Source organism: Neomonachus schauinslandi, chromosome 1, assembly GCF_002201575.2.
Source record: "Neomonachus schauinslandi chromosome 1, ASM220157v2, whole genome shotgun sequence".
NCBI lineage: Eukaryota > Metazoa > Chordata > Mammalia > Carnivora > Phocidae > Neomonachus > Neomonachus schauinslandi.
This window is the reverse complement of record NC_058403.1, coordinates 3,189,534-3,206,885: the sequence shown is the minus strand read 5'-3', so window position 1 is coordinate 3,206,885 and position 17,352 is coordinate 3,189,534. Positions and strand designations below refer to the sequence as shown.

General features: G+C 59.2%; 1 protein-coding gene across 1 annotated transcript in view; it reads left to right on the top strand.

The window, feature by feature from the left end:
* PDE9A (phosphodiesterase 9A) overlaps positions 1-17,352 on the top strand; it is a 94,602-nt gene that overhangs the window by 75,224 nt on the left and 2,026 nt on the right. Inside the window, exons 10-18 of the mRNA XM_044918938.1 lie at positions 4,635-4,721; positions 5,556-5,660; positions 5,897-5,979; positions 7,017-7,173; positions 9,800-9,913; positions 12,454-12,558; positions 13,213-13,341; positions 14,562-14,666; positions 16,029-16,137. Of these exons, the coding sequence (XP_044774873.1) occupies positions 4,635-4,721; positions 5,556-5,660; positions 5,897-5,979; positions 7,017-7,173; positions 9,800-9,913; positions 12,454-12,558; positions 13,213-13,341; positions 14,562-14,666; positions 16,029-16,121 (978 nt within the window). The 3' untranslated portion in view covers positions 16,122-16,137. The remainder of the gene's footprint in view (positions 1-4,634; positions 4,722-5,555; positions 5,661-5,896; positions 5,980-7,016; positions 7,174-9,799; positions 9,914-12,453; positions 12,559-13,212; positions 13,342-14,561; positions 14,667-16,028; positions 16,138-17,352) is intronic.

Here is a 17,352-nt window from a genome sequence, read left to right as displayed (position 1 = left end):
TCGTGGGAAATAGGCTGTGATCTTAGACATAAGACCGTCATTGTGTTCGGGGATTAGATGTAATCTTCCCCGAGGTCTTTTGGTTTGCTTGGTTTTTCATTTATTTATTCATTCATTCATTCATCATTATATTATTGAGAGAGAGAGAGCAGGGAGAGGAGAAGAGGGAGAGCGAATCTCAAGCAGGCTCCCCACTGAGTGCAGACCCCAACATGGGGCTTGATCCCAGACCCTGAGACCATGACCTGAGCCAAAACCAAGTCGGATGCCTAACTGTCCGAGCCACCCGGGGGCCCCTGTTTGGTTTCTTATAAGGATTGCTATGGAGGACGGACACCTTTCATTTTGGCCGTTGGCTGGGCCTTGTGGGCCCCTGGGGCAGGATTGGGAGATGCAGGTCATGTTTTCTTGTGGGAAGAGGCCCTAGTGTCCATCTGAAGACCTCGGATAATATGTCGCACATATTTGCAAGTGGGAGGGGGGAACCCCTCACAGGGCGGCTCTGGGAGGCTCTTTGTCCCCATGAGGACTGTGGGCAGTTGGGGGGGTCTGCCCCACGCCGGGCCCGGGAAGCCTGTCCCTGCACCAGCACATGGAAGCCTGACTCTTAGCGGAAGCGTGTGTGGACAGTGCCAGGCCAGGGTCTCGCTGACTCAGCTGAAGGCATGGCCGAGACGATGACCGACATCACAAGACCCTTCTCCGTGGTGGTTTGAAGCCCCCCCGCCAACTTCCCGGTCACTGGGGCCTCCACTAGGGCCTGGGCTCTTGCAACGGAGAAACCTCTCAAGGCGGAAAAGCAAAATTTCTCGTGGTAGCTACACACTGTTCAGGACAGGAGATCCAGTGAGGCAGATTTTAGGTGATTTCAGAAATGGAAGCTCCTTACAGTAACGTCTGAGTGTGAACACCCTCACCGAATGGGTGAGGGACGGACAGCGGGGAGGGGCTGTGACCTGCCGGCCTGGCGGCCCCCACGGCTAACACACGGTGAAGAGAAAAAGTACTGGGCCTGAGAATGGCAAGCGGGGGTCACACAGCCCAGGGCCAGGGTGGGAGCTGCATTTGCAAACGTGCGGACAGAGGGGGGCCTGGCCAGGAAGTCGGGGTGGCTGAGGGTGGGGGGTCCCCCATGGCTTCGCCTGCTCTCTGGCCTTGATCCTCCAGGTTTTCCCTCAGTCTGACTCTGGGTGGCTTCAGGGGGGCCCGGATGCAGGGTTCAGAAAGGGGGGTGTCAGAGCAGAGGCACGGGTGGTCAAGTGCAGGAAAGCTGGCCCCCCAAACCCCACACACCCTCCTGGGCCGCCACACCCCCTGAGGGGAAACCTGGGAGGCGCCTCCTCAGGAGAGGGGCCGAGGGAAGACAGCTGTGTCTCAGCCAGAGGATGCAGGACTGGGGATGCAGGACTCCTGCAGCAAGACCGTTCTTCCAATTTCCCCTTTTGCTGAGAAAACACTAACATGGAGATTTTTGTTTATTCGGCCGAATCTAATAATATCAGTTGTACCCCTCCGTGTCGGAACCCCGAGAAACAAAAGTCCCTCATCATGGACATGAGGCCCACCAAATCTACAACTTCTCCAGCTTTCTGGTAACACAGACACGCAGAAAGGCCGCCCCCCTGCAAGCTCACCGCAGGGTGCAGGAAAGGAGAGATCTGCACCCTGAGCGGGCACCATCTCGGTCGCCAGGGCCGGGGTCTCGGAAGGGCCCAGCTCTCGTGCTTTCGTTCCGGCACAAGACTGCCGCCCTGCCCGCCCCACCTCCGCCCAACTGTGTGCTGGCCCGTGTCCCAGGGATCGTGCCATCACAAACCCTGGACCGGACGTCACATGGACCCCAAATCATCCAGCCACCCAGGAGCGTGCAGGACTGGAGGGTGGGTTTAGATGGGCAAGAGGCCACGGCAGAAGCCACTGTGCCCGGAGGGAATGGGAGGCAGCATGGCCAGGAGAAACGGGGGTCAGGTCCTTGAAGACAAGTGTCAGGACCAGGGTCTGGGCTTAGGACCTGGGCTGGGCAAGGCTTGTGCACAGGTGAGTGGGCACACCGGGATGGCTCGGCACGCACAGATTCCTGCTTCTGGCGGGTGGGCAGACACCGCTTCTGGAAATCACTCCGGCTTCCGCACATCGGCAGTGAGAGCAGAGCCAGGTCCCCAATGGCAAAGCGCCTGCCTGGAAATGGGCACTCGCTGCCCGCTCTGTCTCCATCTCCCACGGAATCCCGCTGGGGCCGGAGAGGCTGAAGGATTCACGCACCCAGGAGAGGAAGGCCGCCTGCCCACGGCATCAGGGCCGGGGTGAAGCCTGCAGGTGGGCCCAGCCTCCGGGTGGGCTTCCCCCAGCGCATCTCAGTGGCCGGGGCAGACTGCTCAGCGGTTCCAGGGTTTCCAGAGACGTTCTGCCAACATGCAGCCAGGAACCAGAGATGCCCAAAGACAGGAGCCCTAGCCTCTGGCCAATCTGGGGGTGCTGTGGATTTGGGACTGTGAGCGGTGAAGGCCCCCCAAAACTGCATCTGGCCGCCCACGAAGCAGCTCACGCCCTGGAATGTCGGGGCCCCCATTGGGGGATCACGCCTCTTCCTTCGCGTGGGGGTATCTCTGTGCCCAGCACCCCCAGCCCCAGCAGGGTCCGCCAGCTCAGAGAGCAGACGGAGGCAATGGCTTCACGTGTTCTTGTTCCCCACTAGCTGACGTGTCAGAGCTCTTCCCAGCATGGCCACCTCCCTGGAGCGCGGGGCTTACGGGCCGTGGGGCCCCGGCTCTCTGGCGAGCACCCGCAACCACTTCCACGTGGCCACCCGGCCCGGACCGCCCAGCATCCGGGGCTGCCAGCATGGGAACGGATGCACGACGCGTCCCTCCCACTCCAGAGCTGCCGCACACATCACAGAAGTGGGGCCAGATGGTCTCGTCTGCCCATCACCTCCAGCTGTGGACTCCCGATCTCACCACCACCGTCACAGTTCATGGGGATTGCTGGAGCTGTGCGTGCGTGCGGAGGGGGCTGCAGGCCTCTGGCCCCAGTGCCAGCATCCAGGACGGTGGGCGCCAGCACCCGAAGCCGCACGCCAGGGCCCTGGACTCGTCCCCAGAGCCTGGCACCCTGCACATAATGCAGTCTGCGTCCGTCCCGTCCCCTCGAGGACAGTCCATCTGTGACACTGCAGATTCCCACATGCCCACTGAATTCTTGGCGATGCCACGGGTCTCGGCTCCGTGGCCTTCCTTCCACAGCCGACTTGTGGACGCTCCAGGCACAGGGCTGGACGTGCAGAGCCCATGCTCCCCGTGTTCCAAGCTCTCCCAGTGCCGTGTAACGAAGAAGACGGGTCTCCAGTGGCGTGCCCTGTAGCTGTCAGCTCGGGCAGCCGTAACATGCGCTGCAGGCCAAGAAGGCGTCCGCTCACACCTGGAGGTCCGAGATCAGGCGTCGGCAGGGCGGCTCTCTCCCAGGCCCCTCTCCCTGGCGTGCAGACACCGCCTTCCGGGTCCTCACGTGGTCGTCCCTGTGTGCATGTCAGTTCTGGTCTCCTCTCCTCATGGGGACACCAGTGCTAGCGGACGAGGGCCACCCCGGTGACCTCATTTAACCTTAATGAGTGTTCAAAGGCCCTCTGTCCACACAGTCATGTCGGGGGTTAGAGCTTCAACACACTGATTTGGGGGCCACAGTTCAGTCCATAACACACCTTTTTGGGAAGAGAAGGTCACACGGTGACCAGAGGCAGCCCGGAAGCGTGACCGCTCGGGCCCCGGGTAGCTGGCGGATGGGACGAGACAGGGCTCAGGTGTGTGGCCCTGGAGCCGGGGAGCGTGGGCAAGTGTCACACCCCGTGCCACCAGGTGATGCCCAACGGTCCCCGCCTCATGGATCTCCCGTCTCCCTGGGCGCTGCATGCAAGACCTGCTTCCCAGAAAGCAGAGCCTGCGTTCTCAGACTCTCACTGTTTAATAATCAGTCTTTCTTCCCAGGTTTAATTAGCTCCAGAGCTCTGAGCTGTATTTAAATAGATCACAACAATGACAATCAATCATCTTCGGGACTGAAAACAAAAGCTATTTTAACCTGAGCGAGATTCCCGTAGGAGACAGCTCAGTGACGGGAATGCGGCTTACCTTCCAGACCCCACAACGAGCGCCTTACGGTGTGTCTGGTCCCCGCGGGCCGCACAAGGGTGCACGAAGCGTGCTGGGGACACAGGCCATTGAGTCTCAGCGAGCACAGGGCGTCTGTGTCTGCAAAGGCACCAGCTCTCGGGGGCGCGTCCCATGGAACCGTGTCCCCAGCACCTCAGCCTGGCTTCTTGTGTATCCAAGTTCAGAGTCACTTCGGACGTGGTCGTTTGGGGGTGCCCCCTCTCACCCAGTTGGTCCCTTCTCGCATGGAACTCCCTTAACTTCTCAGCCCAGATGCTCTTTCAAGCCCCCACATCCCTGCTAGGAGTCCCGAGACACCCCCCCCACTCAACATGGCTTTGCTATCAGGGCCCCTGGGAGCAGAGGGCTCACCCTCTAGGGACCAGTGGGCCCTGCAGGCATCTCCCGGGATGCGGAAGGGGCAGCTCCGTCAGGCGGCTGGGCTGGCCAGCCCCGCCACCGACCACCCTTCTGTTCCTGTGTCCGCAGATGCTGAGCTGCTTAGAGCACATGTACCATGACCTGGGCCTGGTCAGAGATTTCTCCATCAACCCCATCACACTCAGGAGATGGCTGGTAAGTGCAGGCCCCCCCCCGTCCCCCTCGAACACCGTGTCATCCAGTTACTAGCGAACAGACCAGCCGGGCCCCTTCCTGGTGGCGTCCTACAGACCGAGGTGACGTTCCCATGAGTGTTCTGTGAGGACGTGCAGCCTGTCTCTGTCCGTCTCCCACCAAAACACTCAGCACCCCTAAGCTCCTGCTCTGGTGCTCGAGAAAATAGGAAGAACCAAGGAGGGGGCAGTGAAGTGAGTGTGCAGGTGCGTGCACATTTATGGGGGTGTCGACCTGAGTGCTGTGTGCGTGTGTGCATGAATGTTAGTGTGTGGAGGTGGGAGTGTGTGAATGCGTGCGGGTGGGCGTGAGTGTGCATGTGTGGAGGGGGTACGTGTATGAGTATATGAGTGTGTGTTCAGCAATTACTTTAAACAAAGTGTTGCTCAAAACTAAGTGTGAAAAGCATACATGTTAAATATTAAAATATGAAAAGGTGTGATGAGGACCGGGACCCAGAGCCACTCCGATAGCCTCCCAGCCCTCCCTGCAGCTTCACGTCCCCGCGTGGCTCCTCAGAGCCCCTCTGGGGAACCTCAGTCCATGAGCCCAGGTGAAAGCCTACTGCCCACCTGCCCTCCGGCCACAGAGTGGCCAGTGGAACGTCCTCAGGCCCCCTGGGCCGCCTCGCCCGTACCTCCAGCAAGCCCAGGAAGGCAGCTGGCCAAGGGTGATGCAGAGTGCATCTGAAACACTGGCAGTCAGCTGGCAAAATGGGAAGGAGCTGCCCGGGGTAGCTTGGAGGGGAGGGTGGGCAGCAGACGCAGGCAGCTGGGACCCCCCCGTCTCTCGCAGCTCCGCGTGCACGACAACTACAGGAACAACCCTTTCCACAACTTCCGGCACTGCTTCTGCGTGACCCAGATGATGTACAGCATGATCTGGGTCTGCAGGCTCCAGGTGGGTCTCGGGGGGGCTCCTGCTGGGGGTGGCAGTACCTCGCTTGGGACGCAGCCCCCACCCGGGGTACAGGCTCCCCTACCCTCCTAGGGAAGCCACCCCAGCCCACCGTGTCCCCCGCCCTCCTGGCCCCACCCCCGGGCCAGCTGCTGAGGGGCTTCATCCTACCCATGTTACTCCTCTCCCACCCCATTCCAGCCCCCTCCTCACCCCCTCCCACCCTCTCTCTGATCCAGGAGAAATTTTCCCAAATGGATATCTTGATTCTAATGACAGCAGCCATCTGCCATGATTTGGATCATCCGGGGTACAACAACACGTATGTACATGATTTTTCTTTTTCCTTTTAAAGGGCTCTCTGGTTATCAGAGTGACCTTTTCAGTTTAACACGCAGACTAGTTCCAAGTTGGAGCTGTCGGCGAAGGCCTCACCAGCCCCCAGCTCACCTCCGTAGGACACAGCTCCCACTCTGGGACTTGGTCCAGGGCCTCGGGCCACCCGGGGCAGAAGCTTCCGGCTTGCCGAGCCCCGAGGGGCTGCCACACTCCTTTGCAGTCCTGGTGATGCCGGTCCTCCCCTCCGCCTGAAGCAGGGCGTGATGGCCGCATATGATGCCCCGTTCTCCGGATCCCTCTCCCCAGCCTGTTTCCAACAGGACCGAGACAGAGAGGGAGTGCAGATGGGCAGCGGGTGGGAGGGGTCCACAGCAGGCCGTGGGGGCCAGGCTTCACAGGAACAGTGATTCAGTCCCACTTCTGGGGGGACAAGGGCACAGAGTCCACCCTGCATAACTGCCGGGTCCCGGCCATGTGGCACTGGTTTGCATCCCTGGTGATGCACCTGTCCTAGCAGGTGTATTCGCGTGGTCTGACGTGGCCGAGAACTCACCATCACGTTTGACGGCAGGCCTCCGTGGTGGGGACGCCCGGGCTCCTCCAAGGAGGCGGGCACTGTGAGCATCCACCCCCTGCTTTCACACTCAAGATCATGTGCGAGGTACAGTCCAGCCAAGGGGTCGAAGCCACAGCTGTAACATGAAAACACACCCTGGTGCCCCCCCAAACGCCTGCCCTCTGTGCATACCAATGACGTGTCGAGGGGCCAACATGGAAGGCCTGATCGCCTCCGGGCACCGTCACTGGGCACAGAGGAGGGGTCTTGGTGGCATCTACCTGGTAGGGTTACAGGAAAGACCTTGAGGGCATCGAGCGAAAGGGGCAGCAGAGAGTCAGGAGAGCCCGGAGGAGCGCGTCCCTGGTACCGCAGAGGGCCACGGCTCGCCTCCTGGCCTCTGCTGGCACCGCTGCGTCCCCGCGGGAGTCCGAGGCTCCGTGTACTCTCTCCTTTGATGCCAGGTACCAGATCAACGCCCGCACGGAGCTGGCCGTCCGGTACAACGACATCTCGCCCCTGGAGAACCACCACTGCGCCGTGGCCTTTCAGATTCTCGCCCAGCCCGAGTGCAACATCTTTGCCAATGTGCAGCTGGACGAGTTCAAGCAGATCAGACAGGTATGCAGGGGCAAGGGCCCTCCGACTGCAGAGTGGGGGGACGGTGAGCACAGCCCCCTTGTGCTCACCGGTGGAACCCCCTTGCTCCAGTGGCTGAGGCCCCCACGCGCTCCCGGCCCCACCCCTCCCCCACCAAGGCCAGTGCACCCAAGGGAGACACGAGCCCTCAGCATGGATACACGGGACCCCACCGATCTGCATTTCACATCCCTCATTTGACCGAATCCTTTGAGATTCGTCCTTTCTCCAGCCTGCAGCCTGGGAGAGTGAGGGTTCCAGAGGTTGGGTCACTCATCAGAGGTCCACAGTGAGTTCGTGCAGGCCCTGGACAGACCCACCTGCTGCATCCAACCTGGCAGAAGCCCGACTGCTTCCCGAACCCCCACCTCAACTTAGTCAGCCCCACCACCCACTTCAGATAAGGGACGCTGGGGAGGAGGGGACAGCACCCTCCCGTCCTGAGACCCACAGCTTCCCACTCGCTGCAAGTAACACCCCCTTCCACGCAGGGGGTCCCCGCTGAGCACAGCTCCGTGCACCCCCTCTGATGTTTCCAGGGGAGGGAAGAGACCGGAAGGACCTCTTAGAGGAGTATGTGGGTTGAATGGACCCCCTTTGCCAAAGAAATTGTATGTTCCCTTCCTGACCCCCGGAACCTGTGAATGTGACTCGACTTGGGTAGAGTCTTCCTGGTAGTTAAGTTAGATCTCCGGAGATTAGCTTGGTTTACCCAGGTGGGCCCTAAATCCAATGACAAGTGTCCTCAGAAGAGACAGAAGGGGAGACATACATGGAAGAAAAAGCCGCATAAAGCGGAGGCAGAGGCTGGAGTGACATGGACCCAAGTCAGGGAGCGCCTGGGGCCACCAGGAGCAGGAAAAGTCAGGAAGTTCGTTTTCCCAGAGCCTTGGGACTTCTGGCCTCCGGACTGTGAGAGGGGGCCTTTCTGCTGGTCCCTGTCACCCAGCTAGTGGTGCCACGAGCCGGGGGCCACATTCATGTGGAGGAGCCACGCTCTGCCGTCCCACGGATGACAACCTCACCCACTCGATGCCTCGGGGCCTGGCTTCAAGGTGCACCTGACAAAGACACGGGGATCCGGGCTCTTCCTCCCGGAGGTCTGATAAGCTTCACTCTGTCAGAGAGCAGCCCCGTAAACTGTTGTCACCCATCGGCCACGCTTCCAGGAAGCTCAGAGCTCTGGGCGGTGCCGAAGGTCTGTCATCGGCAAGTCACTGATTCCCGGCACAGCTGTGTCCCCTTTATCTGTGGGCTTTCCCGCTCTCTCCCCTGCTCTGGAGCGCCTGGCCAGGATGAGCCAAGGCGCATCTTTCTCAAGTGGGAAAGGGGCAGGTCATGGAGAGGCCCCAACGGCGGCCCGGTGAGGAGCTCCTGCAGGGACCACAGCAGCCGGTCCCCCTTGTGCGTGACCCACCCGCGCCCGCCCCCCGGGAGCGGTCAGAGCAGGACCCTCCCACCAGGGGGACACAGGAAGCTTGTCCTGCCTCAAACACATGACTAACGTGAAAATGAAACTTCCTGGGCATAAAAGCAGTTGTCCCAATTTCTAATGATATTTTGTCATTGAGTATGTTGAGGGATGAATCCTCACAGGAGTGGCCCCTTCACTAGTAACACAATGAAATCTTTAAGAGAAATCACAGATTCAAAATGCCAGGGATGTTCCCCTCCCCCAAAATACATCTGAGATGATCCGTCTCCACTGATTTCGGTTCCATCCCGGATGCTGTAGTTCTGTGTTTTGGGGAAAGCATAGCACTCTGTGCAGCACAGAGCTGTGTCCTTATACATGTTTTTGGGGTGCACAGACGGTCATGGCTTCGAATCACGTTACTTCTACTAAACCAGTATTTGGTTAACAAGGTAATAAAATATTTCTATTTTAAAAATCACTGCATTCTTGGGGCGTCCGGGTGGCTCAGTCGATTGAGCGTCCGACTCTTGATCTCAGCTCAGGTCTTGATCTCGGGGTCATGAGTTCAAGCCCCGCATTGGGCTCCACACTGAGTGTGGAGCCTACTTAAAAAAAAAAAATTTTTTTTTATCATTGCATCCTCATTTACAAACGTGTTAGCAGAACGGTGCTGTCAAATATAACCTGACTTTGATCGCTCCCAAGCACTAAAGGCACAAATTAGGTAACAGGGAAAAGTCTCCTGGAAAATCGGTTAGTGACCTCCAGCGATGTGATGTGAAAGGAATAGCTATATACCCGGACTCCTGGATTGAGGGGAAGCATTTGTCCTTGGCTGAGACGAGCCGTCACAGGGAAGCATGGTGCTGAGCCTGCCACCTGCAAGCAAATGAGCCTGGCGGGCCTGGGGGGCTGCCTCCTCCTGGACTCGGCATTCGGGGCTCGCCTGCAATGCACGCGTGGGTTTGAATCCCCAGCCTCCACCCGCCAGCCGCGGCCTGGGAGGCTCCCCAACCTCCTCAAGGCTCCACTTCTTCATCTTGAAAATGAGGACACTGATTCTCAGAGACACACATCGAGTTGGCACGAGGACCAAGTGGGACACTGCGCGGAGGGCTCGGCACGCAGTCAGGGCTCACGGAGTGATGCTGGGACGGTACCCGGGGTTAACATTTTGCTTTCACTTTTCAGGGGATGATCACATTAATTTTAGCCACTGACATGGCAAGACATGCAGAAATTATGGATTCTTTCAAAGAAACAATGGAGAATTTTGACTACAGCAATGAGGAGCACATGACCCTTGTAAGTAGCTTGTTTTAGCTCGTTCGGAGGCTGGTGCATGTGTCCCACCCTCCAGCCCAGACTGGAAACCGAGAAACCCCAACCCTTGCCCGGCCTTGGAGCAAGGCATGATTAAAGTGGGCGCACAATCACAGCACTTACCTGAAAAGCCCCCAGCGAGCCCATGTCCCGGGTAGAGGCGGCTTTTCTGATTCCTGCATCTCGTTCTGACTTGAAGGTGGTGAGTGGGTGAAGGCAGTCCATCTTGCTCTGGTTTCCTGAGAACAAAGCTGGTCTTCCCGTGAAGGCATGGCCCCAGAAAACACCCTGCGTACCAGTTTCTAGGCGGGCAAGTCGGACCCGCAGGGCCCCTTCCCGGCTCACCCCTCCATGAGCAGGGGCCGGGCATCCAGAGAAGGGGAGCAGATCTCTCCAGTGAGGAGAGCCCACCTGGGTCTGCACCGTGCCTGCCCTTTTAGGAGAAAAACACATGGAAATGTCCTTCCCAGTCTTCAGGGAAGGGGTGATGCTGAGCCTGGTCTGGGTGGGAGGCCTTTCTGGCATTCTCTCTCTTTTAAAACTGATGGTCCCTTTCCATCCCTAGAAGCTGATGAACAAGGACAGCCCTGTGAGATCTGGCTGACCTTCTGTCCATCCCGTCCCCAAACCTGAATTACAGCTAACACACAAAGTGTGCAGGGAAGGACCTAGCGTTTTCCATAAGTAAAGAGCAGGAGAAAATATCCCCGTGAGCCTCCCGAGGCATCCCTTCATGGGTCTGAACATGGGGAGATGCGGTCACGTTGGAGGGACGGCTTTGCTCCTGAAACACCAGCGGGGTGTGGGGATGCCGCCTGCCCTCCACAGCAGAGCCAGGAGGAAGAACGAGTAGGCTGAGCCCCTTTGGAGCCTCCATGTTCCCTCTGACACATAAGGAAAGGCCCTCACGGGCAGGAGGCCAGAAGTCTTGCTGCCAGGTGTCGAGCGGTCAGGACGATGAGGAGTGACCATCACACCTTTACTCCCTCACTCCAACTGTTCGAGCAAGGGAGGGCCCTCCGCCCCCACACAGAGCGAGGGTCCGTGGCCTGCAGCACAGACCAGGGGATCGTGCCTTGGCCGAGGAGCCCCAGAAGCACCCACTTCTTGATGGACGTGGGGACTGGAGGAGGTAGAAGGAGAGGCCCAAGAGTGGAAAGGTTCTGGGTCAAAATGGATTCTAGGACCTCAGCCAAGGCCCCCAACAGGAGGCCTGGATGCAGTGCTCCATGTGGCCGCGGCCTGAGATCCTGGCACAGCTCCCTCCAGTACGAAGTGCCCATGCTGTGCCCCGGGCCCGGTGTGGGGGCAGCTTCCCTCAGAGGCCTGCCGAGCAAGGCCCTGTAACGGCCTGTGTTCTGGAGCCAACTCCCAGAGCAGACAAGGAAGGCCTGGATCGACTCCCGGGCACTGATAAGGAAGGGTGGTGACCAGGGACAGGGAAAAGGGCAGCCAGGTCACCCTGAGGTTCAGCTGGGGCTGTGCCAGACACTGAGCTGAGTGGAGAGGTGCTCTGCTGAGTGAGGCTCCCACCCGCCTGCTGCAAGACTGGGTGCAAACAGCCCGGGCCCACTCAGAGGGCCCACAGCCCACGCTGGTGTGCCCAGGGGGGACTTCCTGCTGGGTCACCTTCAGACCCTGAGCGGTGGCTCACGCTTTGTCCCGGGACGTCAGTGACCCCTGGGGACAGTCATGTGTGGCAGCAGGAGGCCTTGCTGGGGGACACCATCTGGCACTGGGGGGGCCAGGAAGGCTGGAAGGAGGGGCCAGATTAGGACCTGGAAGGCAGTGGGCAGCAGGGGGAGGCAAGGTTTCTGCAGGGTGGTGGCTTGAGCAGAAGGTGCACGGGCCCCGGGCAGAGAGCGCCAGCTCACAGGGGAGACACAGGCCTGGGAGCACCGGGCAGAAGCCCCCACTGCCTTCGCCGCCGTGTGATTTTTCTGACTCCAGGCAGGAGGGGCAGGTGCAATCAGAGCTCGGCCCGGTGGATGCCCTTGGGGTCACGGGCAGCCCTGCAGGTACCACTCGTGCTCGGGGGCATGCGGTGCCCAGGGGAACGCCCCCCACCCCGAGTTTCTGTGAGGGGCCTTCCTCTGATACGCTCACTGCTACCAGGGGTCCCACCATCACCCCTTTAACCTCTGCCTGCTAACGGTGACTTCTTTCTATATTTTTGTGTGTCCTCAACAAGCAAGAAGATCCTTTTACACTTTACGATTTAAGTTTGTATTACAAAGCGTGTCTGTGTTAACAGAGTTTTCTACTCCTCAAGCCCCCCAGATTCTGATCCTGTGGGGGTGCGGTGAGGCCCCCGTTCTCCCGGGCGTGGCCGGGGGTCTAGACGCGGACTGCCAGCGCACCTGCCCAGAGAGAGCCTGCGGCGCCATGGACGCAGGCAGCACAGCTCAGCCCCCGTTGGCCATCAGCGCCCCCTCCATCCCCCCGGGCGGCAAGGCCAGACCCAGACAGCAGGAGTGGGACGTGCTCTACGCCCCATGCCTGATCCCAGATCTCTCTTCCAGCTGAAGATGATTTTGATAAAATGCTGTGACATCTCTAACGAGGTCCGTCCAATGGAAGTTGCAGAACCTTGGGTGGACTGCCTATTAGAAGAGTATTTCATGCAGGTAAGTGTCTCACACCCACCAGCCACCTGGCCACTCAGCTTAACCCCTTTACGGGCTCCGTGGTGGAAAGGCGACGGGTGTACCCAGGGGGACTAGTGGAGTGGGTCACAGACGATTTCTCCAGCCTCCAGGAAGCCCTCACAGCAGGTGCACATCCAAGATGAATGGGTACAACCTGACACAGGGAAGACAGGGGCAGCCTGGGAAAGCGAGTGCTGAAACCCACCGCTCGTGACCAGTGCGCAGCTGGTAGGGTGGACGAGTCGGGCAAACGGCCTCAAAGAGAAGCAGCAGAGGCAGGAGGGGCCCCCAGGGGCGGGTGAGACCACGCAGGTCACCTGACGCTCAGAGAACCCAGCGTGGGGAGGTTGCTGGCAGGCCAGTGAGGTGGGCCCCAGGAGGAGGCTGGGGTCCTGCAGGCCACCTCTGCCTCGGAGCCAGCTGCGCCTGTCCCTGCGCCCTGTCCTCACGGCCGGCCCCGCACACCCTCTGAACGCTCCGGTGGCCACAGAAGATACCGCTCCATCCCTGTCGCTACCTCCACCCCTACGGCAGAGCGGTCTGGTTGGGTGAGGCACAGGAACGTGCCCCATGCCCTCAGAGTCCCCAGAATCCACGGATATTTCTAACATTGCGGCCCACTGCATCCCCCAGAGCGACCGCGAGAAGTCCGAGGGCCTTCCTGTGGCCCCTTTCATGGACCGGGACAAAGTGACCAAAGCCACAGCCCAAATTGGGTTCATCAAGTTTGTCTTGATCCCGATGTTCGAAACGGTGACCAAGGTGAGTGACTGTCACCACATGCTGAAGATGCCGCATTGAGAGACACACACATGTCTTGATCCCGATGTTCGAAACGGTGACCAAGGTGAGTGACTGTCACCACGTGCTGAAGATGCCGCATTGAGAGACACACACATGTGTGCACGCACAGGTTCACATGCGCACCCCTGTGCAGTGTGAGGTGGGACCAAAGGCCCCTCCGCCAGCATCCCCGGAGCCCTCACCCTCTCGCCTCCCATCTCACCCCTCCCAGCCTTCTGGTCTCCGTGCCCCCTGGAGCCGCCCCAGGCTCTCCACTCCTAGGGCACCTCTGCCTTCAGAAGAACCTCCTAACCTGCCCCACTCTACCCGGCACAGGGCCATCCCCAGGCTGATTTCAGCAAGGAGACCATCCCTGCCTCTCTCCTGAACCTTCCATGGATCCCCATGCCCCCAACACAGGGAGGGCTGCCCCCCTCGTTGCACGCAGTCCCCTGCCGTCCTGGGCACGTCTGTCTTACAGGACGGCCCTCAGCTCCTGGTCCTTGCCTTTCTTCACGCCTCCACCTCTGAGGGCACCCATTCAGCTGGCCTCGGCCCCATGGCACTGGCCAGCCTTCCGGAACCACCTCGGCACGTCCTCCCGTAAACCCCATTTGTTGCTACTTCTCTGGGGACTCGCCTCCCTGTATATTCCTTGCACAGACTTCCGGGCCTTTGTCACGGCCAGCGGGTGCAGGGGTGCAGGACTGCCACATGGGCCCTGCCCTCCCCCTGCAGCAGGACCGGGCTGTGACAGGGAAGCATGGAAGGCATGGGGGGCATTACAGGGCCGAGAGCTGCATGCGCAGGGTCCCCCGGGGCAGGGATGACAGGGTGGCCAAGGCCTGAACCAGAACCATCTGGTTCCTCCGGCCACGGGGCTGTCAGGAGACTAGAGACGAAGCTGGCGTCTGGACAACGGACATTTGGGGACAGGCAGGCGGAAGGCAGGGCCGTGTGAAGTGAGGACAGAAACAGAGCGGGACCCGGAGGTGGGTGGGTGGCAGGTGTTGGGCCTGTGGGTCTCCAGGAACTGCTGACCAGATGGCCTCAGGACGGGGGTCACCGGGGACCCCGCTGCAAGTGGCAGCCCAGGGGCTCTGAGGACACTTGCTGTGTGGTCCCCTGGCCCCCCAGTTTCCCAGACGCTTGCCGCCACTTCGAGAATGATGGACCGTGAACCTGTCTGTCTCTCCCAGCTCTTCCCTGTGGTGGAGGAAATCATGCTCCAGCCCCTCTGGGAATCCAGAGATCGTTACGAGGAACTGAAGCAAATGGATGACGCCCTGAGAGAGGTAACAGGTGCCACGTGGGGAAGGCAGTCATCCTTGTGGTGCTCGGTGGGAGGGCCCTCTGCACCAGAGCTCATTTCCATTCCCCTGAAATCCAGACCTTGGCAAACCAGGGTACCTTTACACTCCGTGAAACCAAACTGCCCCTGATGCTCTGCACCCCTTGGAGGGGTCACGTCATCCCCAGTCCTTGTGCTGTAATCGGATGCTCCAGGGTCTCTCCACGTTTCAGACCCCCTCAGAGCAGCACCCCGGCCCCATGTGCGTCCCTGTCCTCCTCCTGGCCCCAGGGCTGACCTTGCTCAGTGACAGGGCAGTAGGACACGTTGCTCCCTGCAGGACAGAAGCCACCACCCGCATCCCGGAGCTCACACACGGTGGCTCGGCCCACTTAGGGTCAGGGAGACCAGGCCTGGCTCTAGGTTGCTGTGAGGCCTGGTACTATGTCCAGGGAAGGTCCAGCTCACATGCTCAGAGCCAGGGTAGAGGCGTTCTGCACAGCCTGTGAGCGGGTCTGGCCACGCCAGGGCCTTGGTGTGTGTACATCTCTGCTTCAGGGACCCCTGCCCCCGGAGACCACACAGACACCCCCCCCCACCTGATAGCCAGTCACCTGGAGTGGGCCTGGCCTCGGCCGCGCCACACACCCCACGCCCCATACTGTCTCCACCCCTCCTTCAGTCAGGGCTCCCCAGTTATGGTGCCCCCCAGCCTTGCCGCTGGGAACCCCCATGCCCCGCTGAGCGCCAGGTGGTCTCCCAGGTGTGCTGTGTTGCTCTCATCCCCCCAAACTGCCATGTGTACAACACCAGGCATGTCATCAGCACTCTGGAGCTGCCTACTGGTCAATGGGCGTTCCAGACCCTCAGCCGGTTCCGCTAGTCAGATCCCTCTACCAGAAGGTCACCGAGAGGTCCTGAGCCTCCAAAGCCTACAAGCAAATGGTACAGAGAGTGATGTCCGAGCAGATGTCCCTGGCGGGCCCCCCGGCAGGATTGCTAAAGCACCTTGGCATTCCTGGGCCCCCCGAGAGCCATTGCTATAAAGGTCCCAGGCCTGGCCACCCAGCGGGGGCCATTCGGACCCCCAGGATGCTTTCCTACCCCCAGAAAGGACAGACCCACAGGCTCCGTGCTCACCCCTGCCAGTCCACTGGGCTCTGCAGCCCGGACGAGCTAGCAGTCCAAGCTCGGGACTGTGGCCGAGACGGGGAGGCCTCCTGTAGTGGGGAAGGTGGCGGGCACACAGACTGTGCTGCGGACATCCGTCTCCGTGACACATTAGCATTTCACTCAACAGGAAGCTCTTTAGCAGATAAGCAGGGGCTCACGGGCTCCTGGAACCTGATTGTCCCCTACTCTGTCCTGCTTACAGAAGACGGAGAGCCTGACATCCGGGCACACGGACCCGCAGAGAGAGGGAAGCAGAGATGTGAGGAAAAGTGAAGATAACGCCATCCTGAATTGACGTCTCTACGCATATGGTAATTCAGACAAAACGGGGCGGCAGTGAAGATCTGTAGGGGCTGCGGGGAGGACATAAGGAGAGGAGGGCAGAAAATCCGAATGGCTGATGGTTTTGGAGTAAGTGAGACTTTGATTCCTTGCCTGTAATTCATAGAATTTGGCTCTGAAGGAAGGGGGACATGCTTTGGCTGATAGCACAAGATCGATCACGAGCCTACGGGCCACTTACAAGGAAAAGCACGTTGTGACAGCTTCCCAGAAATGCGGTATCGGTCACACGGCTGTGAGCGTTTTCCAGGCACTTGACAGTAGCTGCTCGTGTGGTCCGTGTGAAAGGCAAACCAGCACCTTCGGTCTGAAGGATCACTGGAGAGATTCCCAGTTACACAGCGTGCCAGGCGCAGGGCATGGGACGCGAAGTCTGATTTTGTGCAGAGGAGTAGCGACAGGTGTGGGCACCCAACAGGCCCAGCTTAGCTTAGGACCAGCTGAGTGACCCACCCAAGTGTCTCAACCACTCTGAGCCTCAGAGCCTGAATCTCTCCACTAGCGGGAATAATACCATTACTATTGTTGTTTTGTCCGTTAAACGAGCAGAACACTGGGACACCCCAGGTGCTTGTAACATTGGTGTTTCGTTTTTCAGGCACATTCTATTTTTTTATTCTTATGTTAATCCCCATACATTACATCATTAGTTTTAGATGAAGTGTTCCATGATTCATTGTTTGTGCATAACACCCAGTGCTCCATGCAGAACGTGCCCTCTTTCATACCCATCACCAGGCTAACCCCTCCTCCCACCCCCCTCCCCTCTAGAACCCTGTTTGTTTTTCAGAGTCCATCGTCTCTCATGGTTCGTCTACCCCTCCGATTTCCCCCGCTTCATTCTTCCCCTCCCGCTACCTTCTTCTTTTTTTTTTTCTTAACATATATTGCATTATTTGTTTCAGAGGTACAGATCTGAGATTCAACAGTCTTGCACAATTCACAGTGCTTACCAGAGCACATACCCTCCCCAGTGTCTATCACCCAGTCAGCCCATCCCTCCCACCCCACCCCCCACTCCAGCAACCCTCAGTTTGTTTCCTGCAATTAAGAATTCCTCATATCAGTGAGATCATATGATACATGTCTTTCTCTGTTTGACTTATTTCACTCAACATAATACCCTCCAGTTCCATCCACGTCGTTGCAAATGGCAAGATCTCATTCCTTTTGATGGCTGCATG